We start from the raw sequence: 27,315 nt of genomic DNA on the forward strand, positions 1-27,315 counted from the left end.
TAAGATTAGATTCAGAGTCGTGACATTTGAGTCCAAACTATAGTAGCTCAGAACAAAACGAGATTCGCGCCCCCCTCGTAGGCGTGCGGATGTCGGAGGGTTCCCGGGAGCGTGTCTACATTATGTCTGGCAGGGACTGGGTCAAGAAGAGGTTGGGGATCAAGGGTTTTGAGATACCCTTTTTCCATTAGGATTTTTAGTGCGCTAGTTAGGCTCATATAAAGGGGGGTGAAAGTTCTGCCTTGAGCTCAGGTTGGGCTAGCTGTTTGTGAGTTGGATTTGACAAATGGGTCGGCAATTTTAGGAGTGGCAATGGTGTTGATTTCAGTGGGCTTGGGAATAGTGCTACTGCCAGCATTGGTACTCCCGGCAAAAACCCTCCTTATTGGTTCACTTGCTCTGGGAATAATCCCTCTGTTAAATGCACTCTCGATCTAAACCCCCAAGTCATGCAAACTTTTGAAAGTGAATAGTGGAGCGACTATCAACTTTTGCAACATATCAAGCTCAAGATTCTGCACCACTATCTGGACTTGGTCCCTCTCAGAAGGGCGATTTGTCATCTGCGCTACCTTTGCTCTCCACCTTGCAACAAATTCCACAAAAGACTCTATATGGTTCTGGTAGGTCGTTTCAAGGTCTTAAGTGGTTATTTCAAGTTGGGTATTGTAAGAGTACTGATTGACAAAGGCCTCAGCCAACTCTTCCCAGTTTTGCTTCACTTTATCCTCCAACTTGGCGTACCAAGTGGCTGCTATGCCCAACAGAGTTCTTCCATACAGAGAGAGTTTCTGAGGCTTAGTCAGATGGTTTCAGGACATCCAAGAAGAGCTAGATATGTACCATAGGATCTCCAAACACGTCGAAACGGTCAATGTGTGGCATTCTGAACCTGTCTAGGAGCCTTACGGCAGCCTCGGTGTACCCATCCTCAATGTCTGGAATGGAGTTAAGGCCCTGTGCCTTTTTGAATTGCTTCTCAAGGTTTGCAATTTTTACCAAGGTCGAATCGGGATTATTAGTATCAAGGGGATAAAACCTCTTATTAGGCTGCACCAGGGGTCTGAAAACTCGAGCTTGAGCTAACCCTTCTCGGGGATTCAGACCATACGATTCTTCAGCTGGCGGAAGTGGGTCAAAGTTCGGCTAGGGTCCCAAGACTGGATGTGTGGTAGGTGCCCCAGATGGGCGTTGCATTTCAGCAATGGTCTCATCTTGCATGGCGATTCCCTGGTTTAATGCCGCTATCATGGCAACAACTTCTTCTGGACTCTATGCCATCACGGGTCTACTGAGTTGAACAAAGGTGATCTAACTGGTGGCTGTCAGATCAATTGAACCAGTGAGCCATGTCTGGCCCTTCTTTGCCCTGCCACCGGCGAAGGAAACACTGGTTGTCTCTGAACTAAATCTCCGATATGACAAAGTCTATCAACACGAGTCCAGAGTACCCGGGGGATATCAAAGCCTTCCGAACCTATGGTTCCAGGACTACCTTGCAAAAGAGAAAACAGACAGCACCTCAACCCAATTTCACTAGAACGAATATGATCACAGCTGAGTAACTGTGCTCTCTACTGAATTCTACCCCAAAACAAATACCAACTTGCAACTGATATGCACATCCCTGTACAGTTTCACTGTAAAGCACATACCAGTTAAGTGAGAACCAAAACACCCCTATGAGAGGGATAGGGTTACCTTGTCCTAGCTTTGTCAAGAGCTAGGGTTTTACTATGCACAACAAGTGGCTTCACACAATCCTGCATTCGGATAAGCAACATGTCCTAGTTTGAAACAGTCTCTATGGTTTCTGATATGTAACTAGGTCGATTGGTCAAAAAGAGGTACCTCAGTAAGACTACCTAATATACCTCTCACACCTAACACCGAGAAGTGAAAGGAGGATCAAGCGGTATAACGGTAGTCCAGATCTAAGGGTTGTGTTCCCATCGTGGCAGAGCTCGCAACCGGTCAACCTTTTGGCAAGCTTTTCCAAGCAAGCCTTTGGTAAACCATTCAGAAATAGCAGATGGCAAACACTGTGACTTGAATGCACCAATGCAAATGCAAATGCAAAGAAACACATAAGTGTAGATAAAAAGTCATATCATGAGTTTGGGTCAAGTTCTCTAAGTCCCAACAGAGTCGTCAGAAACTGTGCACTCACTTTTTTCCGCGGCCTGCCTTTCGGAAAGGTTTGAAAAGAAGGCCTCACAGTTCAAACTCCCGCGGTTCTGAATCTAGTCTCACAAGTGCAATGTGAAACTTATAAACACCAAAGAGTCTAAATCTGGCAAACCTTTTAGGAAAATCAATTTTAAATCAAATAATGCCAAAATTGGACTATTTTGCCAGATGCAGAGTCGCCACCTAAATATTTTATTTTTGGAGAAATTTAGGAAACCCTGACTCGTGCTAAAGGCCACGTGTTCGTCATCACCAAAGTTTCCTCAGCTCGGGAACTTAGGTACGAGATGGGAAGGTCTTGAAATGAGCACCCCCTGCTCGCCCGATCAAAGATTGGCCTCTTCTAATCATGATATGATGTTTTATAAACATTACGTGTTCTTATTCCGATTATTAAAGTAGCTTTACTATGTGACGCACACAAGCAAGTATAGACTAGTTTGCTCAATTTGGAACAATTCAACTCATGTTTGTTTTCGAAAATGATTTGAATTTGCCACCCTCAAATGGGCTTAAAAGTGCGGATTTGCCACCAAACAAAGTGGGCTTAAAACACGATTTGCTACAACAAAGTGGGCTTAAAACGCACATTTGTTGAATCATTCCAATTCAAACAACAAGCCTTCATCCACAGGCATTCATGCAGTTTAGCACTTAAGCACATAGCCTCATGGCAAGCATGCGAAACATGGCAATATGGCAATCACACTCATGCAAGTATGCTAAAGCATAAAACTCACCAAGTACTCCGAGCCAAAACAAAAACTAGTTAGAAAACTATGCATGATTCCTAACTATAAAAGATGCCTAATGCAACATATGCAATAATGCAATTAATAGGCTCGGCTACTAATATGGCATATGAATCAATTTAAACAACATGCGATTAAAACACGTATTCAAAGATGTGTATTGAAATGACAATGCAGTTTGAATGATGCGCCGAGCCTCGGTGCATGCAATACAAATGAATGGATGCAAACATGCAAGCATAAGGTATGCTAATTGAAAATGTCCCTAATCTAACCATCAAAAGCGGATAAATAAAAGGGAGAAAAACGTGACGTTGGAAGACATACACACACGCATGCACACTTATTACAACATTATGTCCTCGCGAAGGAGGGTCCGAATGAATAAGCTAGCTAACTAGCTAATTAATTATTATAATAATTGAGACGAATTAACTAACTTAGTCTATGCTAATTAAATATTACAAAATGAGGTAATTAGCAAACACTAAGCTAATTAAATACAAAGCAATTAAACTAATTAATTAGCTACCACTAATTAACTAAACAAAGTTGTCAAATGGCCTCGGGAAGCGAGGGATGCATGCATGCTCGGTTCCTCCACCCGAAAAAGCCACCGCTTTGCCACTGAATGCCTCTGTTCGCGCATTTGATCACTGAAAATTGTGCCAACTTCCAGAATGCCTCTGCTCCACCTTACCAACACACTGTGTAATTTTCATTGGTGGCCGACAGGGGACTTGTCGACTACCAATGGTGGCCGGTCGGCTACTATTGGTGGCCGGTCGGCCACTGATGACATAGACTCCTCTTTTTGCTGCAATAGAGAGCAGACAGAGCAAAACAGTGTATTCTCATAGGTATGTCTACTGGTACCCTCTTTATCATCACACAAGCTCAAAGGAGAGAAACTCTTGGCCCTCAAACCACCAATCAAGCAATTTCCATGCATGATGGCCAAAGAACCAAGTTTGTACAAGTTTAATAAGTGTAAAACAAGACTCAAAAAGACCACCACCCTATTATGCATGATCAAAGGTGATGGTGACCAAGGAAAGTGGCACATTTCATCATTTTGAGTATGAAATGTTCCATTTTCCATGTGTTTGAATTAACGTCGGATTTGAACACATGTAATGCAACACGAAAGATGCTTAACTTGCCTCTTTTACTTGTTCATTTTATTTACTCATTTTAAATTATCGATTCATTCTTTAATCGATTAAGTCCAAAGTGAGTGTCCTCTAATGGAAAGATGGCTCAAACCACAAGTTACTTTGGGCATGAAAGAGGCATTACACTGTTGGTAATGAACCCCCTAAGGGATTAAACCATTAGGTGCGACACCTCAATTCCACACTTAGGCAAACAAGTGGTTTGAAACCACTTTCAGAGAAAACAAAAGAGTGAAGAATAGAGGGAGGTTGTAGAGATTAAAGTGTTTAAATGGAGTGCAAAACAACACTAAAACATGCTTTCAACTTAAAACAATCATGATCAAAGCATGAAAACATTAAGCTAGTGAAAGAATTAACCCTACAACTATACAATACAAGCCTCAACTGAATTAACCAGCCCAAAATAGAGCCAAAATAGGTCAAAATAGAGGCAAAAACATGCTAGACTAAAGCTAAGATAAGCTAGGCATACAAACAAAACACAAGGAGGGGAGGCTAACCCCTCCAATTTTGGACTTCAAAATAAGATTTTTGCCATTGAAAAACCTTTGAGATTCAGTGGTTAAAAAGGGCCAAAAAATTTGTTTTGAAAGGGATGAAAAGATGGCACAAAAGCTTAACAAGCTGAAGAGCAAAAGGGATGGACAACCCCCTAACTCAAAAGAGCTCAAACCACCACTTTTATGTCTCAAAAACAGAACTTTTTACATGTCAAAACCAACCCCAAAACAGTAAGAAAGGATGGCAAAACAAGTATTAACAGCAAGTATAAGCAAGGTAAGTTCTATACCTTTGAAGCAAAGCACAAAACAGCCACCAATTCAAGCTCAAACCTCCTTCTAGAGCTCAAGCTAGGTCCCAAGTTGTCTTAGCTCAAAGGTGAGAGTAATTGATTAAGGGTTGATGTGCAAAAGCTAAGAGAAACTAGGAAAGTGTATGCAAAATAACAAGAGAGAGAGAGAGAGATTTTTGTTCTAAAAATGCTAACCCTCAAAAATAGGAGAAGACACCCCCTATTTATAGAAACACACCCCATGAGCTTAGATATATCCTACCATACACGTGTATGAAGATGTAGCTCAGTGTGCAACAACTGGCATAGCTGTCAATAAATATCTAAAAAAAGAGACTGGTGGCCGTCGGCCACCACTGGTAGCCGACCGGCCACAACTGGTGGCCAACAGGCACAACCCATGGCCGACAGCCTTAGGGGGTGGCCGACAAGTCACCAATAGGTCCAGACACCAAGTTTTGGTCCAAAATAAGGCAGAAAAAGAACAAGGTTCAAAGGCTTAAAGACAGGGCATTCCACCGAGGACTTCGGGAGCTCAAAACGAACACAAACAAGCACAATCATCGCGTGCGCAAAAGATGATGTCTAAGTCTTGAGGATGGTCAAAAATGGGGTGTCCACAACCACCAATGATGGCCGGTTGGCCATAAAAATCTGTTTCCAGAGCTAACTTCAAATGGGCATATCTCCTTCATCCAGACTCCTTTGCAGGTCATTCTTGGGTCTAAATTGAAGCTCCGGAAGTATACTTTCCAATGGAAGTAGCCTCACATCAAAATTCTAAGTGTGCTAAGAGATATGCCTATTTTAGTGAAGGTTGCTCAGTTTTGGCTTAATTGGATTGATGCCTAACTGTAACCAGCCATATCTCCCTCATCCGAACTCGGTTTTAGGAGATTCTTGAGTGTAAAATGAAGCCCCAAAAGTCCAATTTTCAACGGTCACAACTTAAGTCCAAGTGTATAAAAGGATAGACCTAATTTAGTGAAGGTTGCCTGGTTCTCTCTTAACGGTTTATGCCCAACTTTTTCCCCAACTAGGTTTCTTTCCTCTCCTCCAATTTTCTTCAAATCCAACCTCTAAATAAGGTGTTTTGAAAGATTCTTCGAAGAGTTCACCTCTCTTTCATTTATTTCTACATTGTCCTTGCTCGGTTTACTGAAAAGCGCAACATTTAACGAAATGCGAGCCTTAGAACATTGTAGAAACTTTTTCAAAAATATTTTGAAAGAGACGTTTTTAAGGTCTAAAATCATTTTGGTCAAAATATTTTTTGTCCAAAATGGGGTGTAAGGTCGGGATTTAGAGCTCTCCTTGCTGAAGAAATCGAACCTTTGCATAGCATAACTTTCATTATCGAGTCATCAATTAGTGGCACCTAAGTGTTAAGGGTAGTCAAAAATGGGGTGTCTATATAGGGGCCTTCACCCTAATGTTTTTAGCTATACCATTCTAATCGACGGATATGGCAAGAAGATAAAAATAAACGAGGCCATGCATATCTTTCGAGAAATGCCTCAAAGGGGGTTGAAACCTGACATTGAAATGGTCAATGCTATGTTCAAGGGTTTGTTTCGATCATGTAAATGTTCAAATGAGATGCAAGTTGTAGGCATAATTCCAAATTCTCAAACTTATGCTATTATGTTGGATGGGCTGTGTAGAAACAAGAATATTTCTGAAGCATTGGCATTATTCCACAAGATGGAAATGAACGATTTAGATTTTAATGTTGTTATGTACAATATTCTCATTGATACATTCTGCAAGGATAAAAAGCTTAATACTACAAGGGCCCTTTTCGTTAACCTTTCTTCTAGGGGATTACAACCTAATGTTAAGACATACACTATGATGATACAAGGTCTTTGTGAAGAAGGCCTACTATATGAAGCTAAAGAGTTGTTTGTTAAAATGGGGGAAAAAATGGTTACTTGGCGGATGATGTCACTTACAACACTATCATTCAAGGATTTATTGGAAAACACAAGTGCTATGAGGCATTAATACTCGTTGAGGAAATGGTTCAAAGGGGTTCACTATAACAAAATGCACCTTTGGCGACTAAATTAGTGACTAAAAAAAATTTAGTCACCAAAAGTTATGAAATTGGCGACTAAATTTTTTTTTAGTCGACAAAAGTACAACATTTAGCTACTAATTTTTTTTTAGTAGGGGTATATTGGTTATTAGCGAGTAAAAAAAAATTTAGTTGCTAAAAATTGCCAAAATTGGCGACAAAAAAGAATTTTAGTCACCGTTTATTGAGTTTTAGCTACTAAAATCAGTTAGTCGCCGAATGAAAAATAAAAAATTATTTTTTTTACCTTTGGCGACTAAAATTTTGTTCGCCAAAAGTTTCTTTTCAGCGACAAAAAGAATTTTAGTCATCGTAGGTTGAGTTTTGGCTACTAAAATATTTAGTTGCCGAATAGAAAATAAAAAATTATTTTTTTACCTTTGGCGACTAAAATTTTGGTCGCCAAAAGTTTATTTTCAGCGACAAAAAATTTTTTAGTCGCCGTAGCTTGAGTTTTCGCTACTAACATTTTAGTCGCCGTTTGAGTTGATTTGGCTAAATAATTTACTCGTTATTACCTACATTTTTGCCGACAAAATTTGAAATTAGTCGCCAAAACTACCAAAATTTTAGTGGGAAAATGAAAACCTATTGGTGCCCTTCCAGGTATTCTCCTCCGTTTAGGAATACAGAGCACTATCTCTCTCTTTCTCTCTCCCTCTCTCTCTCTCTCTCTCCTCTCTCTCTCTCACACACACACACACACACAATCACCACCAAATCTCACCTCACCTCAGGCGCTTACCACCGGGAAGCATTCGACGTCGCACATTGCCACCGTTACAAATCACCACCGCCACTGCCGCAATACCACTGTTCTAATATCCTGAATGAAATGGCACTGACAGATATTAGTAAGTAGGGATGGTTTTATATCCAATCTAATTATTCAAGTGCCTTTTGCAAACAAATAATGAGGAAGTTGGTAAAAAGAATACTTTCTATTCACATTTTGCTTTGATATTGGTTTAGCCACAGAATTTGGATACATGTTGCATACAAATAGAAGATTGTTACATTAGCTTTATGTTAGTAATGAAAGATTTAGAAATGATTGTTCTGCATTTAACAATGTTCCTTATAACAAAAGACTTTAGAAAGACTGTAGAAAGACTGATAATTGATTCATCATGGAAGGTTGCTTCTTTGATATGTTATTTGTCACTCGTTGCCAAATTCATTCATGAAGTTGGGCATTTTTGGGTTCAATTCCAATGTTTTTTTTTTGTTTTTTGTAGATGACTTTGTTGCGTGGACTTTCAGAGAGATACTTTGGTGTATGGAGAAGAAATTGTAGTTTTGTATAGAAGTAATATAATACTTTTGTCGTCCCCGACTTTTGTGTAGTTAACTATTACTGATACAGAAAATTTTTGGCAGCCAACAGCTAATTACTGGCATGGTACATACACTGCATTTTGTCGCCGTACATGTATATGATTTTTTGTCGTGGTACATACATGTACTTTTGTCTTGGTACATACATCACCTTTTGTCGTGGTACAGATTACGATGGTAATTTGTACCATGCCAAACGGTCATTTCACATGGTAGTAAATGTAATTTTTGTATATGGAGGGCTTTTCTTTTTGTATGATTCTATATTTTGTATGGAATTATTATTTTAGTTTGGACAATAGTTGGTTTGTATGTACTTGGACAGTTAAAGTTATTTATTTTTTGTATACGGATGCAGATTGTGGAATGAATGATAGTTTATGTATCATTTTATTTATATACGTATTATAGGTTGTATGGAATACAGACAAGTTATGGACACATTATAATATTTGCAATAAAACATAATATCATATTTTTGCCGACTAAACGTTTCGTAGCAAAAAAAAAAATAAAAATCAAACATTTGGTGACTAAACATTTTGTAGCCAAAAGAAAATCAAACATTTGGTGACTAAACAGTTTGTAGCCAAAAGAAAATCAAACATTTGGTTACTAAAAGTTTTGTAACCAAAAGAAAATCAAACATTTGGCGACTAAAAGTTTTGTAGCTAAAAGAAAATCAAACATTTGGCGACTAAAATATTTCGTAGCTAAAAACAAAAGTTGAAGAATAAAAACACTTTTGCCGACTAAAAATTTAGTAGCAAAAAATGTGGGAGTTTAGGCGACTAAATTTTTAGTAGCCAAAACAAAAACTATTTGCTGACTAAAATTTTAGTAGCCAAAAATGTGGGAGTTTAGGCGACTAAATTTTTAGTAGCCAAAACAAATACTATTTGCCGACTAAAATTTTAGTAGCCAAAAATATTTGACTTTAGGTGACTAAAATTTTAGTAGCCAAAACACTAGTATTTACTTTAGGCTACTAATAAATTTAGTAGCTAAAAACTTTTTCCGCAACTAAATCTTTGCTTGTTAACATAATTGAGGCTTTTGGCGACAAAAAAATTGGTCGGCGAAAATGTATTATTTAATTAATTTTCCAACCTTTTGGTGACTTAGCTTTCCCGACTACTCTTCGACTACTAATTTTGCGACCAAAAAATTTAGTCGCTAAAGCCCATCGGCGACTAAAAATTGACTTTGGCGACTAAAAATTTAGTCGCCAAAAGTGAAAATTCTTGTAGTGGTTTTTCACCAAATGCATCCACAGTTTCCTTGATTGCAGATATACTCTCAACTAAAGGACAAGATCCTGCTCTCCAAGAAGTGATAAAGAAGTTGATGTCCAAGGATGGTCATGGAATGCAAGAGATTGAGTAAATTTCTTAAACTGTGAAGGTAAAGTCTATTATGGATATACATGCCATTGCTAGTGTCACGGTGAAGTATTAGGACTCAAGTATTATTAAAGTGGCTATGCAACTACAAGAGTCGAACCTATTGACAATTTCTCAAATTATGGGTTGTAATATCAAAACACAAGGCTGCAAAGGCTATGGGTCACAAAGTGCAGGGCTCACAATCTTTCTGGATAGATTTGTCAACTGATTGATTCCCTTGGGATGGAATGCCTTTGGCTGGTTAACTTGATGACCAACCACTACCCCAACTAATACCAACACCACTGCCCAGCTAAGTCCATCCTATCGAGGCATTGAGGTTTGTTACTTGTGGTTGCTGGCTCAGGAATTTGCGTTTTTGCTATCTCCAGTGGGTACGTGCTTAGCAGCCATTTTCAGTACATCAAATAATTTTATTTTTATTTTTATTTCTATTTCTATTTTATTTTTATTTTTAGTTTTTCTGAAGTTTTATAAATAGCTAGATATTGCTTAATAATTCATAGAATCCATTATGATGTTGCTGACTACATATTGAAAAACACATTTCCTTCTTTTTGTCACCAAAGATGTTACATATTTGATTTCAACCACCATGTTGTTAGTAAAGACTCTTTGAAAGGAAAGACTGGTTTGCAATAAGTGGTTCTAATAGTGCTATATCCATGTTGAGATTCAAATTTTATTTACTTTTGATCAAATGATGAGATTCAGTTATAGCTTGTAGTTATTAAGCTAACTACAGATTCAGTACTTTTCATTTGAACCTTATGGAGTTTTCTGGTAGTTACCTTATTGAGTCTACAAGATAGATGGCAACATGCATAGTGAAGTACGAAGACACGAGTACTAACAGTGGCTATTCAACTGTAGGATCTCAACCTGTAGACAATTTATCAAATTGTGTGCTATACTACCATAACACAAGTCTTTTTCTGTTGTGGCTATGGGTTGCAAATTGCAGGGTTAGCAATCTTTTCCGGACAGATTGACAAGTGAAGAGGTCGTTGCAAGTTGCAACGATCCACATACGTAGTGACAACTGACTGGTGCCCCAGGGATGAAACCTTTTGGTGTTCGTTTAGCATGGCATGCAATTAACTTGGTGGCCAACCACTTCATCAGTAAGTTAATGCTATGAGGCTAAGGATTCAAGCATGTAGTTCTATGTTGATGGGTAACTGGCACATGAATTTTCCTTCTGCTCTCTCCATTGGGAACAAGGGTAGCAGTCTTTTACAGCACCACAAGAATCAAATAATTTTTATTTTTTTTTGGGTAAATTACGAGGACCTCACTTGAGGTTTATGAGAATTTTTTCTAAAACTACGCGAATGATTTTTGAAATGACACTGGCCTCCCCTGTCAGACTTGTGTACCATACTGTGTTAACGGAAAGCATATTTTTTGCTATTTTGCTCATAGTCATAATATTATAGAAAATTTGAAAAATCTAGAAATCCCCTAGATATTGATTTGTGATTATGTAACAATTTTGAGCAGTATATAACAATCCCAATCAAACAATCAAGACAAATCAACACAACGATTTTAACGTGGAAAAACCACAATTGGACACCTCCAACTGTGATTAAAAAACCACGGGCAACAACCACAAAACAATCCACTAAGAAGATTTAAAGGAACTACACAGGTATACTTTCAATTACTTAGTGAATCCACGCCTAATTGAACCAACCTCTATGTGCCTCTTCCAACCCCATCTTCACCTCGGAATTGTCTTTACAATGAGCCACTCCAGAATCCACCGAAGCTTCAGGCTCGAATTCTTTAGAATCGACCGAAGAACAACTTTTTCTCTCTCTCTCTTGTGTATAACAAACAAAACCTTTGATGTACTCTCTTTAAACTATGAGTTGAATACTCAATAAAATATCAAAGAAAACTAACAAAATATCCTCAGATATAAACCTTAAGAACCAAAAAGAAGATCCAGAGGAATTAAATAGTTTTGGGAGAAAACCAACTATTTATAGAAAATTCAAAAGTAATCCTAGTTTTGGAAGAAATCCAATTACTTATAGAAATCCAAAAGTAATCCTAGTTTTGGAAGAAAATCAACTTCTTAAAGAAATCCTTGTCAAACGGGATTGCCAATAATAAAACCTAACAATCTCTCCCTTTGGCAATGCCGTGACAAAACACACCTAACAAATAAAATCCTAATCACCCCAACACATTACAACCAACAAACACAAACTTCTTTCTCAAGATTAAGATCTGCAAAACAGCTATTAGTGCCACAATCTCCAAAACAACTATTAGTCTCACAAGAGTATATGAAAAAGCAATAGACATATGACACGATTATCTTGAAACATGAGATGGAAAACATGAATAGATGAAAACTAAGACTCATGAAAAACAACTCTCAAACAACAAAAGCAAGATCATAAACCACACAAGCAATGATATGATGATGTAAATATCAGAAGCATGCAAGAAGGAAATAATAAGCAAACAGTGCATAGTAACATGGCAAACAACTAAAGCCAATCTCCCTTACCAAACAAAACAAAGTGTTCATGCTAACAAGCTCTTGTGATGATAAACCAAACTCCCCCTTACTAAAAACAATGAACCAGAAGAAAACGATAAAAAAATAATATGGTGGAGCAAGCAAGGAATTTCTGATTTGTACCTTGAAACACACAAGATTATCCAAAAAGCACCACTACAAGAAAACACAATGTGCATAGCCTCTAGAAGATTCATCATAAAAGAAAGTGATGCATTATGTGAAAAGCATAGATCCCATGATAAAAGTGTATGTGTGACTCTTGGAGTTCGAAAAACACTAGATTCAATCCTAGTAGTGATCTGAAAGTTGAACCTCCGACAAGAGAATCTAAGCACAACTATAGGAAAGTCAAACCACTAAGAATCAAGGGGTATTTGGTGAGTAAAAGCGGAGGCTCCCCCTCAATCAATGAATCCTTTATTTTTTTTCCTTTTTTTTCACATCTTTTTCTTTTCTTTCTTTTGCACATCTTTTTTTTTTTTCTTTCTTTTGGACATTTTTTTCTTTCTTTTTCACACTCATTGGCGCTTGACACGCTCATAAGTATGGAAACCGAACCAGAGAAGCATGGATATAATAAGGATGGCCTAGTTGGTGACTCTGAGGTAGCATTTTCCTCATGCCTGGACTACAAAGAATAGAGGGGAAAGTCGTGGAGATGCAAAAAGATGGAAGGTGGTTAAGAGACTCAACATCACCCAAGATATGCTAGTATCGGTCAATTCCTCTAGAAAAACAAAAGATACCATGTCAGAAGTCCAAAAAAAAATAATCACTAAGGTGGAAGACTCCGATATTTGCTAATCTAAGAGTGTGTACAGAATGAGACATACTAATCAAAAAACACACACTCCAAAATGAGTAATGACCAAAGAAAGCACACACATATTAACATATAATGGATATTCTCATCAATTCCAATATGTACCAAGGACCACTCAAAAATTTCAAGTTTGCAAAACCGCACTAAGAATTTTTTTTTTTTTTTGTTGGATTTTTATTTTTTCTTTCTTTTTCTAAACAAAGCAAGACATAAAAAAAAAAAAAAAAACATGCACACACATTTTTTTTCATTAAAAAAAACACATAGAAACCCAAAAACTAAAACAAATAAACAAATTAACACAAGTCAAGTTTTCTCACCCAAACCGCTTTAGTATGAACAAAGTTGTAAGCATTGCAGTTCTTGGGTGGTGTTTTGACGTTGTGGTTCCCTTTGCTTTCAATGAGAACCCATCTTTACATGGTTTCTAACTTCTTATTCCTAGGTCTAGGAAAACACAAGGTCTAGGAAAACATAGCCTTTGTTCAAGTTTGGTCTCATGTAAATCAAAATAGCAAGGTTTATTATGACCCTTAACCTTCTTATGACCAATGAAGTATCTCCTACCCCATGAGATGTTAGAATTTCTTCCATCTCTATGAGACACTCTCCCATGCAACTTATAACAATAAAGGCGAATATGACCATGCATACCACAATGATGACAAATAAAAACAGGATGTACCTTCTTTTCTTTTATCTTACCAACTCTAGCAAGTTTGAGAAGTCCATCCTTATGTTGAATTTTTTGTTCTGCTTTTCCTTAAGTTCTTGTATCATGAGATGTGGATGTATTCTGTTTTTGCTCTTTGTTATCACCAAACCCAATGTCACTCTTGTCAGAACAAATTTGTTGGGACCCAATGATATTGTCCAAAGTCTTTGATCCTCTGTTCCAAAGACCAATGGTAGCCATAGCACACTTGAGTTCTTCCTCTTTCTTGATGATTAGTTCTTTCAAAGCAACTTGAGACATCTCGAGAGTTTCAATTTTTTCTTCATATGTTGCATAGATTTGCTGTAGCTCATTCCTCTCTGTCTCACAAGTCAAGAGTTTTGCACAAAGAGCTTGTCGATCATTAGAAATCTTAAGGGCATCATTCATAGCCTCGGAAATCTCTTTTTTTAATTTGACATTCTCACTTTCACATGCTGTGAGTTTCTTTGTGAGTTTGTCATTTAATTTGAATAAGTTAAGAGACTCCTTATACAACTTTTCATAAGCTTGCTGAAGCTCTTTATCATCACTCTCCGAGGATTCGTCAAGTAGGGGTGGTCGAACCATAGAATTTTCCTCATGAATTGAATCCATTATCACAAATCATACAAGACCTCATTCTAAAAGAATTTTTTAAAAATAAATAGAACGACCTGCTCTGATACCAATTGAAAAATCTAGAAATTCCCTAGATATTGAATTGTGATTATGTAACAATTTTAAGCAGTATATAACAATCCCAATCAAACAATCAAGACAAATCAACACAACGATTTTAACGTGAAAAAATCACAATTGGATACCTCCAACTGTAATTAAAAAATCACGGGCAACAGCCACAAAACAATCCACTAAGAAGATTTAAAGAAACTACATAGGTATACTCTCAATTACCTAGCGAATCTACGCCTAATTGAACCAACCTCTATGTGCTTCTTCCAACCCCGTCTTCACCTCGGAATTGTCTTTACGATGAGCCACTCTAGAATCCACTGAAGCTTCAGGCTCGAATTCTTCAAAATCCACCTAAGAACAACTCTCTCTCTCTCTCTTGTGTATAACAAACAAAACTTTTGATGTACTCTCTTTAAACCATGAGTTGAATACTCAATAAAATATCAAAGAAAACTAACAAAATATCCCCAGATATAAACCTTAAGAACCAAAAAGAAGATCTGGAGGATTTAAATAGTTTTGGGAGAAAACCAACTATTTATAGAAAATCCAAAAGTAATCATAGTTTTGGAAGAAATCCAATTACTTATAGAAATCCAAAAGTAATCATAGTTTTGGAAGAAAATCAACTTCTTAAAGAAATCCTTGTCAAACGGGATTGCCAATAATAAAACCTAACAAAATTCATTTTTATTGTCAAATTCAATTTTGAGAGGACAAATATGCACTGATTGCCTCACTCTATTTATCAACGCAAGCCATCATCCATCATGAACTTAGAAGAGCTTTTTTCATCTATTTGTTTGAACTCCTAGAGGGTAGTCCCCTCACTAGAGGGTATTTCTGATCCCATGGAATTGTCAGTCCCATGACCATTTGTCACTACTAATCCAATCCCATCATCTACCACTCAAAACAAATAGGGCCTAAGAGTCTTGTTTTATTGTAGTTTAATGGATATCTTGTCAATTCGTTCTGTCCATTTTAACTTTCTCCTTGTCCTTACAGTGCATTCATCTAGAACAATAGGACTCCTTTATGCAAGTCGATTGTTAGCATTTGGATGCGTCTTGTGCTCATTAACATGTAAGCTGTCCATATATCTTAATGATTCGTAGTATCTAAGTTCTATCCCTGGAAGTCTCTTCAAGATCAGATCGGAATATTAGAGTTTGGAAATGCTTTGAATTGACCCGAGTAGATTATCTATAGCCATTATGGTGATCTGGAGTTGCAAGGCTATAGAAACTACATCTTTGAACAACTCCAACAATACGAGGAAAAAGATTAGGAAAAAGAAAAAAAAAGGAAACAAGTAACATAATATGAATCAAGTCCATGTATTTAGAAATTTGCCCTCTCTCTCTCTCTCCACAGGTAAGAACATAGAAGAAATTTCAACCGAAGTCGAATGCAGATGAAGTTCAGATCAGTTTTACTTTCAGCGGCTGAGAAACAAGCACTTAACAACAAAGTTCCATACCTAGGAAGCTTTACTTGTCTTCATGTGGAATATCATAAAGTTGCAAACAATTTTTCACGTAAATTTGAAATCTAACTTGCTCATTTACATGGCTATTTAGGTTTCAAGAGCTTGTTAATACAATGGCTATTTGATGTCTACATTGTAACACGTGGTGGTCTTTTATCATTAATTTCCATACCACTATATATTAGGATAAATTACAAATATATTCCTGAGATTTACTTAAAATACGGATTTTTTTTGTGGTTAGGAAAATTATAAATATTTCCATGTAATAATTTTTTATTTAACATAATTAATTAGAAAAATAAAATTCCTAACCACTCTCCTATACAATAATAAAATTATCTGAATTATTAATTGAAATATATTTTTGACATCATTAAAAATTATTAATTGACTTGATAATTTATTAATAAAATGGGTAATTTATTATAAAATTAAAAATTTCAAGAGACGTGATGTAATTTTTAAAATCAGAAGGAACAATTCGTATTTTAAATAAATTTCAAGAAGTGTATTTGTAATTTACCTCTATATCGTTCACCTGCTCTTGATTGCTCTTAAACAAGGTTTATACATACCATATGCAATGCAAGTTATGATCAAAATTAGTGTTTATTGGGAACTATTATGGTGTGAGCTAATGGGCCATTGTGGTGGTGTGGAGCTAACAAATTGTCAAATCAAAATTAGTTAGGATTTCCTGTGGTATTTTGTTATGTCCTAAACTAGTGTTATTTACTATTTATTATGATAACTTTAATTACGAACAAAGAATGATGGCTGCATGATTTTAACTTTAGAGAGTGAAAGGATTTTAACTTTAGAGAGTGAACTTATATGTAACTGTTAGTAAAATTTTTGTTGAGTCTTAATCGGCAGAGATTTAATAACAATTTTAACCAAACAACCAAATACAAAATCAGATGACTGTGTAAAGGTTATAATGCTTTGAAAGTACAAGGATTTCTTTGGAACAATTAACAATCGGAAGAGTGAAGTAAACACATAAAAACTTCTATTGAAATCTTCTAAGTTTACAAGGCTACAAACTGCTAAAATCTGCTCCTAAAAGTTAAGATAATCTACTCCTAAGAATTAAGGTAAACTACTCCTAAAGATAAAGAGAAGAAAAAAAAAACTATGATAAGTTTGATGATTTGTTGATGTCCTTCTCTCTGCAAATTCTTGGCTTTTATATCTTCTTACTCTTTCTTTGGCCTATGATCGCATGACTCCTTCAAACTTGCAATTTCTTAACTGCTACTATAACTCCCTCCTCACTTCCAAGCCTTCAAACCTTACCAAACCTTCAACTCTTCCTGTCGAACCAACTCTCCTCTATGCTGCCACGTGCCCCTCATCACTCTGACAACCATATCAACAGAGATTAAGTCCCCAGTTACAAGCATCATCTCCTACAAACCGACCCACTAAGCCACAAACTAGTTGGTAACTGCTATGCACACGATCACCTTCTTCATTCCACCTATCCCTCTGATCAATGGAAGACTTTCACTCTGATTCCATTGCCACGTGTGATCACTCAATTAGTCCACCTGTCTATAGGAAATTTACGAAAATTGGTGCAAACAATATCCTCCCAACTCTTTAAGAATGAGAATATTAGAATTCTCGAAGAGTTGTATACAAATTAAATTGGCAATAACCTGGCCATAATCAATCAGAAAAAATATACCCTTTTTTTTTCCCTTTCTTCTTTCGATTCATGCGAAGTATAATCAATTGGCCATTAGCCCTTAAACTAGCCTTCTGTCGATGCGTCAACATTAAACAATTGGCCATTAAATTGGCTTTCATGCAAAGTATAAATAATTGGTCATTGGCCATTATTGGTTGACCTAGGTTGTTTTATATAGTCATTTTTTATTCCATCAAACTTACAAGAATAAGATATTTTTTTTGTTAACCAATTTATCAAAATCAATATTTGATGTGAACCACAAACCCATAGTGGTCGTTGGATAACAGGAACCATAATATCAAATAGTTTTAGAAAATCAAAACTTTTGACAAAATAAACAATGTCAAAAATTTCAAATTCAACAAATATAGGTTGTTCATGATTTTCAGCCATGTTTGGCTTAAAATCATGCCCTCCAAGTAAATTTTTACCATCATTTTGTGATAAATTTTCATCATTTTTTGTCAAAACGGATTTGTTAGGTTTTTATTCTTGGCAATCCCGTTTGGCAAAATTCCTTTCAGTTGTAATTGTATTCGATCTTTTATTTCAGTGAGGTTATGAGTTTTTAGATGCGAATCCAACCCAAATTGCGCATTGCAAAGAAGTTTGTGGTGTTAATTCTTTCATGTTTTCCACTTCGCTAACTATGTCGAGGATCGAGCTACTCGGTCAGCTCAAGGAGGTCGAGGGAGCAGCACCCCTTGGCGGGTCCGGGGCAGCGCCCAGGTGGGGTCGAGGGGCGGTGCCCCCGAAGCAAAATGCAAAAATACAGTCAAGTTACTTGTCCGCTCGAGCGGCCATTTGTGCGCTCGAGAGAAGAACGTTTGGTTCTAGAAGTTTGACCTGTCTGCAAAAGTACTGGAAGTTAGGATTTTACACTCGAGCGAACTTTCCTGCGCTCGAGCGGCTATTCTTACGTTCGAGCGGAGATTGCAGATCAATTTTCTATAAATATGTGGTTTCATTTGTTTTTAGGGTTACGGCTTCCAGATCTTCTTCTTGGATATTATGGTTTATATCTAGAGCTTCTTTGCTAGTTTCTTTGATGTTTGTTTGAGTTTAAATCTGGTCTGAAAAGTATACATCAAAGAATTATTTGTTTCATTCAATACAAAAGAGAGTGTTATTCTTTGGTAGATTCAGTGGAATTCGGCCTGAAGCTTTGGTGGATTCCAGAGTGGCTCATAGTCGTGGATTTGACATCGGCGTTGTGGATTCAACGTTGGGCAAGACGATTCCGAGGTGAAGACCCTAGTGGAAGAGGCATATAGGGGTCGGTTCAATTCGGGCGTGGATTCGCTAGGTAATTGAGAGTGCACTTGTGTAATTCCATTTGTCTTCTTAGTGGGTTGTTTTGTAACTTTTGCCCGTGGTTTTTTGTCACAATTGGAGGCGCTCCAATTATGATTTTTTCACGTTAAATCATTGTGTTGATTTGTCTTTGATTGTTTGATTGGAATTGTTATTTACTCGTTAAAATTGATATATAATCACAAATCAATATCTAGGGGATTTCTAGATTTTTCAGGATAGTTTTTCTTTTTTAGCCATTAATGGCTTGTCACACTTTGCCATGTTTGGCAAAAATTCATGCCCCCTAGTGTATTTTCACCATTATTTTGTAATGAATTTTTAATAGCTTTTGAGAGAATGGATTTTTTTTCTATTTTAGCCACTATTGGCCTATGAAAATCCTCGAAAATCATGTTATCTTCATGACTTGGTGTACCAACCTTGGCTTTTCATGAATAATTGGCTCCTTAGGAATATAGGTATTAGCCTCCCAAACTATATTATTTCATACCTCAACTTTTCTTGGCCATTAAGCCTTCAAAATTATGCTCTCAATATCGAATTTCTTCATCAATTAGGTAAATTTGACCTTCAAGTTGATGAATTTTTTCATCAAAATAATTTAAATCTCATTGCATCAAATAATATGGAGACGATAAAATTATCTGAAATCTTTGCCGATAAAGAGAATTAATTTTTCTCCTTATGGCCAAACTTTCATTCCTGCACCAATAAATTTCATCTTTGCAATGTCGAATCATTCCTTCCATATCTTTATATCATGCCATTATGTTGGCAATAGGTGCTAAAATCATTGCCATAAAATTGGCAATCTTTAGACATGGAAGATGAGACATTCCATTGATAATTTATACCCATGGGAATACTACCATTCCATTGGCGGTTTGCATCCATGGGCGTATAAGACATAGACATGCCACTTGAAGGCATGATTCCATAAGTAGTAATTTCCTTCTTCATTGCTATAACTCCAAATTAGATAGGTCCCACTGGGCATGCCAAAAATTGTTAATAAAATTTTTGTTGAGTCTTGATCGATAGAGACTTAACAACAATTTTAACCAAACAACCAAACAAAAAATCGAACGACTGTGTAAAGGTTCTAATGCCTTGAAAGTATAAGAACTTCTTTGGAACAATTAACAATCGAAAGAGTGAAGTAAATACATAAAAACTTCTATTGAAATCTTCTAAATTTACAAGGTTCCAAATTGTTGAAATCTACTCCTAAAAGTTAAGATTATCTATTCCTAAGAATTAAGGTAGACTACTCATAAAGATAAAGAGAAGGAAAAAAAAAAAAAAAACTATGATAAGTTTGATGATTCATTGATGTCCTTCTCTCTGCAAATTCCTAACTTTTATATCTTCTTTCTCTTTCTTTGGCCCATGATCACATGACTCTTTTAAACTTGCAACTTCTTAACTACTACTGTAACTACCTCCTCACTTCCAAGCCTTTAAACCTTACCAAACCTTCAACTCTTCCTATCGAACCAACTCTCCTCCATGCTGCCACGTGCCCCTCATCACTTTGAGAACTATATCGACAGAGAATAAGCCCCCAGTTGCAAACATCATCTCCTACAAACTAGCCCACTAAGCCACAAATTGGTTGGTAATTGCTCTAAGGTTACTTCTACCACTTCAAGCACACGATCACCTTCTTCATGCCACCTATCCCTCTGATCAATGGAAGACATTCACTTTGACTCCATTGCCATGTGGCATCACTCAATTGGTCCACTTGTCGATAGGAAATTTACAAAAATGGGTGCAAACATTAACATAAAAAATAAAAAATAAAACAAGTGTATTTTGTTGTCACTATAGAAATAGAACAAATTAAGAAAAGAAATCAATCAACAAAAGAAGAAATAGAGAATTAAAATAAATAGACAAATAAGAAGAGAAGTAATAATTCAAGTTTTTATATATTTTGAGGGGCAGAAATAATTTTAAATATTGTTTTAATATTATTTTTATTATATTGATTTGAATTAAAAATAAAAATTCTCAAAATATTTTATGTTCTTATTTTTTTTAAATACAACCATAACTTGGAAACTTTACTATTTTAATTGATTTTTTAACTTTTCGACTATTTTATGTGATGAAAAAGAAATTGTATTTACAATGATTTGTAATTTTTATTTTTTATAATCGAATAAATGATTGCAAGAGAAAAATAATTAATTGATACATATTCCCATAAAATATAACATTTTATCTTATTAATTATTTTATTTATTTATTTTTCATTTTAGCCTCTCTTTTTTTTGGAACAAATTTATTCAAGCCACCAATGGATTGTCAGCTCCAGTTGCTCCACGGTCTGTACTCCTACTACTACTCTCTCTCTCTCTCTCTCTCTCTCTCTCTCTCTCCCCTCACACGCAAAGAGTGTTTCTTATCTTAAAGAACGGAGCGTTGGCTCCTTTTTAGTGCTGCTACTACTCTCTCTCTCTCTCTCCCTCTCTCTCTCCTCTCACACACAGCTTGAAGAAGATGTCAAGAAGAAGAAAAGTTTCTGATTCTTTCATTATTAGACGAAGAAGAATTGCTTATCATAATTGTCAAAAAGGTACAATATTTCCCTCATTCTTATTTCATCTCTTTTGTTCTCTTTCTAACACCACCACAAGCCCTACTTCTCCTCCTCCTCCTCCTCCTCCTGCTGTTGCAGTAATACCCAATCATCTTCAATCTGCTTTAATTTCGTTCAATTGCATGCTCCAAATGCGACCTTTACCCCCCATTTATCAATTCAACAAAGCTTTAGGGCCTATTACGAAAATGGGTCATTACGACATCTCTCTTTCTCTTATTCTGAACAAGCTGCTACAGTTCCACGGCATTCAGCTCAATATCTACACCTTCAACATTGCTATTAACTGTTGTTGCCGCCTTAATCAAGCCCATTTTGGCTTCTCTCTGTTAGGTTCCCTCTTCAAACGTGGTTATACACCTGATGCAACAACCTTCACAACTCCGATTAATGGACTTATTTTGGAAGATAAAACCCCTGAAGCTGTAGAGTTATTTAAGAAATTAATCACAACTAGAGAAATTGAACCCGACTTGGTTATGTATGGAACCATTGTTAATGGGCTCTGCAGAACCGGGAACACTATCAGGGCTGTTAGTTTGCTTAGGATAATGGAAGAGGGAAGTCATAAACCTGACACCGTAGTGTATACCATGATCATTGACAGTCTTTGCAAGGATAAAATAGTGGACGATGCTGTGAAACTCTGTACAGAAATGGATGAAAAGGGTATTTTCCCAGATGTTGTCACTTACAACTCTTTGATTCATGGCCTATGTAATTTTGGCCGGTGGGAGGAGGCTACAGGAATGTTAAGAGAAATGTTGGATAGTGGTATTGCTCCGAATGTTCGTACATTTAATGTGTTCGTGGATGCACTTACCAAGGAAGGGAAGGCAAAAGAGGTAGAGGGGGTACTTGAAGTCATGATACAAAGAGGTGTGGATCCTGATGTTGTCACATACAATACTCTAATGGATGGATATTGTTTGCAAGGCCACATGGATGAAGCAATCAGAGTGTTCAATACCATGGTGGATAGGGGCCTTCACCCTAATATTTCTGGCTATAACATTCTAATCAATGGGTATTGCAAGAAGATGAAAATAGATGAGGCCATGCATCTCTTTCGAGAATTGCCTCAAAGGGGGTTGAAACCCAACAGCGGAACTTTCAGCACTATGTTACAATGTTTGTTTCGATTGAGTAGATGTGGAGCTGCTCAAAAACTTTTTAATGAGATGCAAGTTGTAGGCATAATTCCAGATTCTCAAACTTATGGTATATTATTAGATGGGTTGTGCAAAAATGGGCATATTTTTGAAGCATTGTCATTATTCCACATGATGGAAAGGAACAGTTTAGATCATAATGTTGTTATGTATAGTATTCTCATTGATGCATTTTGCAAGGATAAAAAGCTTGATACTGCAAGGGCCCTTTTCAATAACCTTTCTTCCAAGGGATTACATCTTGATGTTAAGACATACAATATGATGATACACGGTCTTTGTGAAGAAGGCCTACTACATGAAGCTAAGGAGTTTCTTGTTAAAATGAAACAGAGTGGTTGCTTGGCAGATGGTGTCACTTACAACACAATTATCCAAGGATTTATTGGACAACACAAGTGCTATGAGGCATTAATACTCGTTGAGGAAATGGTTCAAAGGGGGTTTTCTACAGATGCATCCACTTTTCCCTTGATCGTAGATATACTCTCAACTAAAGGACAAGATCCTGCTCTCCAAGAAGTGATAAAGAAGTTCATGCACAAAGATAGTCATGGAATGCAAGAGAAAGAGTAAATTTCTTAAGTTGTGAAGGTAAGGCTACATTATACTAAACATGTAGCCTATTATCCTCACAAAAAGTCTATTATTAGATGATACTCATTTATATATATATATATATATATATTACATTATGATATTCTTGTCTGCACTGATACGTACCAGGCTAGTTTCAAAAAGGGTACACTAACTGGTATGATATTAACAACATTGGTTGGGTTTTATTATACCTCTTCTCTTACACTAGGATGACCATATTGAAGAACTTGACTTTTGAAAAAAATGATGAAAATTAAATGCATAGGGGATGATCACTATGATCACTAGCTTTGTTAACGACATATTGATTAATGATCACTACAACAGGGTTGTAGAAAAAAAAAATTTGAAAGCTTTATTAACAACATGTTGCTTAATGATCACTTCTATATGGTTGTGTAGAGGCCTTTTCAGCAAGGTAAGCGTCATTTTTGTTTTTTAGAATTTTTGAGTTTTACTAATAGCTAGATGTTGCTTAATAACTTATAGATTCTCTTATGATATTGCTCACTAATTGAGTACTTATTATCAATTTTTGAATATATTTTCCTCTTGTTTTTGATGAACGATGTAAAGGAGCTAAACTATACAATTTTGATTGTAAGCTAAATTTGTTGAAATGGGGCAAAAGTGATCTATGCTGCTGATTTCTATATCTTTTGTTCACAATACCAAATGCAGCCCAATGGATATTATTTAGACTGAAGTGGTCTGAACGGCACTCCTTTCCTAATGGATGTTGAGTTGAGCCAACACCCAGCAATTTACCTGTAGTATTTGAGAATAATTCTACTTGTCAACCTTCCAATTTTGTGTGCTATAAGAATAAAGTCCATGTATCTAGGAAGTTGCTTTCTCTCTCTCTCTCTTGAAAGTAAGAATAGAGAAAATATTTCTTGAAAAGCAATGGCTGCTGTCCTGATAGTGGTTGACAAATTAGTATTAAGGATACTCCCATCTAAACAAGCCACTGGTTGCTATATGAGATTGTAAATACAGTTTCCTTATCAGCCCTTTGACCTCTAATGCACACAGTGAGAAGCTAATTACCGAGGCATATCTACCAAGAAAGCTAGAAGCATTTTTCAGGAACAAAGTTGTACAAGAACTGATGTCCAATGCAGACGAAGCTCAGGAGTTGCTGCAACTGAAAGGATCGAAGCAGCAATTAAAGAGTTTCACTCTGGATGTGTTGTGGTTGTGCCTTAGTATGCCCTTTTTATAGTTGTTTTTTGATAATTCTTTGCGAATATATTTGACCTGAAACACCCCTGCCCCAACCCCCCAACATTAGTTTCACTTGTGTGTGGAGACAATCAACACCGAAAAGGGAAAATGGGAAGAATTACAGGCTCACCACCCTGTTGATAAACCAATGACCAGCTCTAAAAATCACTTCTTCCACTTGATTCTTCAAAAGATAATTGTAATGTCGGTAAGAACATCCTACAGTGTATGTTGCACTTGAGAAAGAGGGTGGGTTCAGGTCTTTGTTTTCTTTCCTTGGTCTTGCGGCTATGGAAAATGATATTTTCTACTTGTGCAAGAACAGAAGAAGAAAAAAAAATGAAAATGACATATTGATTCTAGCTACACTAGAGGAATATCTAATAATAAAATCATCTGTTTTGAAATCAAGTTCTAGTCTATGATATTTGGATAAACATATGCTCATTCCTGATGAATTTGTTGTTGAAGTTAGACCTTGGTGTGTTAAGCAGTCTCTGCAACCATGTTCAGAAACTAACTTTAATATGTTTTAGCTGAAACAATGCACACAATTACCTAATGGAAAAAAAAAATTAAACTAAATCCTGGCTAGTTTATTTTGTATCGTTACCTTTTTATTTTCAGCTAGTTGAGCAAATACACTGACTTGTTCTTGAAAAATTCAACTAACAAAGTCATACCTCATCTATTGGGTGAGCTTCACAAACCCATTATTGCAATTCTTGGATAGGTCATATCTGTGGGCTAGTTGTAGCGCTATGGTGGATTACGAACGATATGCACGTTATGATCTCCTTAATCCTGGTTGTTTTTGGCATTCCCCTTTTGCATTGCTTTCAGTTTGAACTATGTTACTAGTTATAGGTGTAGAAGACCAAAAAAAAAAATGTTCAGATATCATTTGAATGTCATCTTTGTTAGTGTTGACTCAGCGCTAGGCTATTGTACGTTTATTTATGATTGCAAATATCAGTCTTCTTCTTCATTCTCCTCTAAGAGATTGCCATGTTTTCAATGCAAATGCTCACTTGATGAATCTTTAAATACTGATGTAGCTACCATCTGAATATATATATATATATATTGTGTAGGTAAGGCTAGGTGAAACCAATGTTTTTGGGTTGATCATAAAAGCTTTATGGCAACGTCCTTCAACTACAGTGTCTTGTAAATAAATAGGAGAACAAGGTTGGATACCCAACTAATTGACCATCGATCAGATCACACATCATATGAAGCAAGTTTTTAAGTACCTGTGAAATATACTCGGTAACAAACTCAGCATGCAGTTGAAGTCCTAGGCAGACCAAACTGAGTCCTCTTGCATTTGCTTTGATTCATTATGTTACTATTTCCCTTAGCATAAACAAGATGTACTTGGTATTTTTAAGAGTCTTTGTACACTGAAGCATTACATGTTTATCTTTGAATATCCTTGTAGCAAATTGTGATCTCAAATGCTTGCTGGAGATTCTTTGAATCCTTTTTTTTTTTTTTTTTTGAATGAGTGCTGGAGTTACTGAATGTTATATAAGAATTTTCTTATACAAATTTATAGTCGGATTGATAATTAAATTGGTGATTGATGCTTTTTATGTCTTTTGATGGAGAAAAACCAAAAAATCTGTAATTACTATTTTTGGGGATGTGGGGTTGATGGAAGCAAATTATCTGCCCGTGTTTGGATAATAGATTTAAACTATGATTTGAAAAGGAAAAGAAAAAATGTGAGTGAAAAATTGTGAATAAAGGAGCAAGTTTTTCTTTCATTTTTCATCTCTTTTTCAAATCTCAACTTAAATTTAAGAACCAAACATAATATTTGAAAAGGTTAGACTGCAATACTTGTCATACATACCACATGCAAAATATAATCAAAATTGGTATTGGTTTGAAACTATTGTGGTGCTGTGTTATGGGGTATTATGGTGGTGGAGCAATTATTAAAATAAAATTGGTTAAGAGTTATTATGGTTGATTATATTTTAAAGTGATTATGGGATATTATGGTGGTGGAGCAAACAAATTATTAAAATAAAATTGATTAGGACTTGATAATGCAGTTCGTCCCGGGTGGATGGGTCGGGCTGGTCCAGGCTCTTCAAGTTCTGGTTCAGGGTGATGATTCCGCCAAATGACCTGCAAGCAAGTCCACAGGGGAACGGGGCAGTCCCCTAGTGAACCCTCCGGCGAGAGAATTAGTAGAGGAAGAGGGAAATGTAGAGAAAGAGAGAGAAATAAAAAGCTTAACCTTCCTCTTGTCTTCCCTTCTTGCTTATATCCTTTGGTAATCATTTCACTGTCTCTTGTGACGTGCCCCCTTCTGCCGAAAGCCTGTGCCGTAGCTTACCTTGTTCAGGGTGAGGGGACGGGGAGGTGTTGTCGTAATAAATGCTGTGATGGGCTGCATTAATGGTGATGTGTTGTGGCAATAACTCTGCAGATCTTTGTCTGCTGATGTGGCCTGTGTTTCATCTGCCATGTGTCCGAATATCATTGGCCCTCCACGTCTAGGTGGCCTCCAGCTGTCCTGGGCTTTGCCAACCGGGTTATGCTATGGGTCCCAAGCGATGGGTTTGGGGTTGTTTGCTGTGGGTCGTAAGCCTTGTGGGCCTATCCATGTCAGTAGTCCCCCATTTTCGAGTGCAGCTTTAGCCCAACGAAGGGAATAGTAATAAGGAAGAGAAGTGTGATCCGAG

At 36.6% G+C, this 27,315-nt stretch overlaps 2 protein-coding genes across 2 annotated transcripts in view; both read left to right on the top strand.

Moving 5' to 3' along the window:
- Positions 1-27,315, top strand: part of LOC114272040 (uncharacterized) — a 183,703-nt gene that overhangs the window by 24,550 nt on the left and 131,838 nt on the right. The gene's annotated exons all lie outside the window — the stretch shown is intronic.
- Positions 21,378-26,359, top strand: LOC114284205 (uncharacterized). Its single transcript, XM_028227095.2, has 2 exons — positions 21,378-23,380; positions 25,708-26,359. The coding sequence occupies exon 1, from the start codon at positions 21,515-21,517 to the stop codon at positions 23,360-23,362; it is 1,848 nt and encodes a 615-aa protein (XP_028082896.2). The 5' UTR covers positions 21,378-21,514; the 3' UTR covers positions 23,363-23,380; positions 25,708-26,359.

The sequence above is a fragment of the Camellia sinensis genome, chromosome 6 (genome assembly GCF_055761805.1).
Source record: "Camellia sinensis isolate YWXY chromosome 6, ASM5576180v1, whole genome shotgun sequence".
Taxonomy (NCBI): Eukaryota; Viridiplantae; Streptophyta; class Magnoliopsida; order Ericales; family Theaceae; genus Camellia; species Camellia sinensis.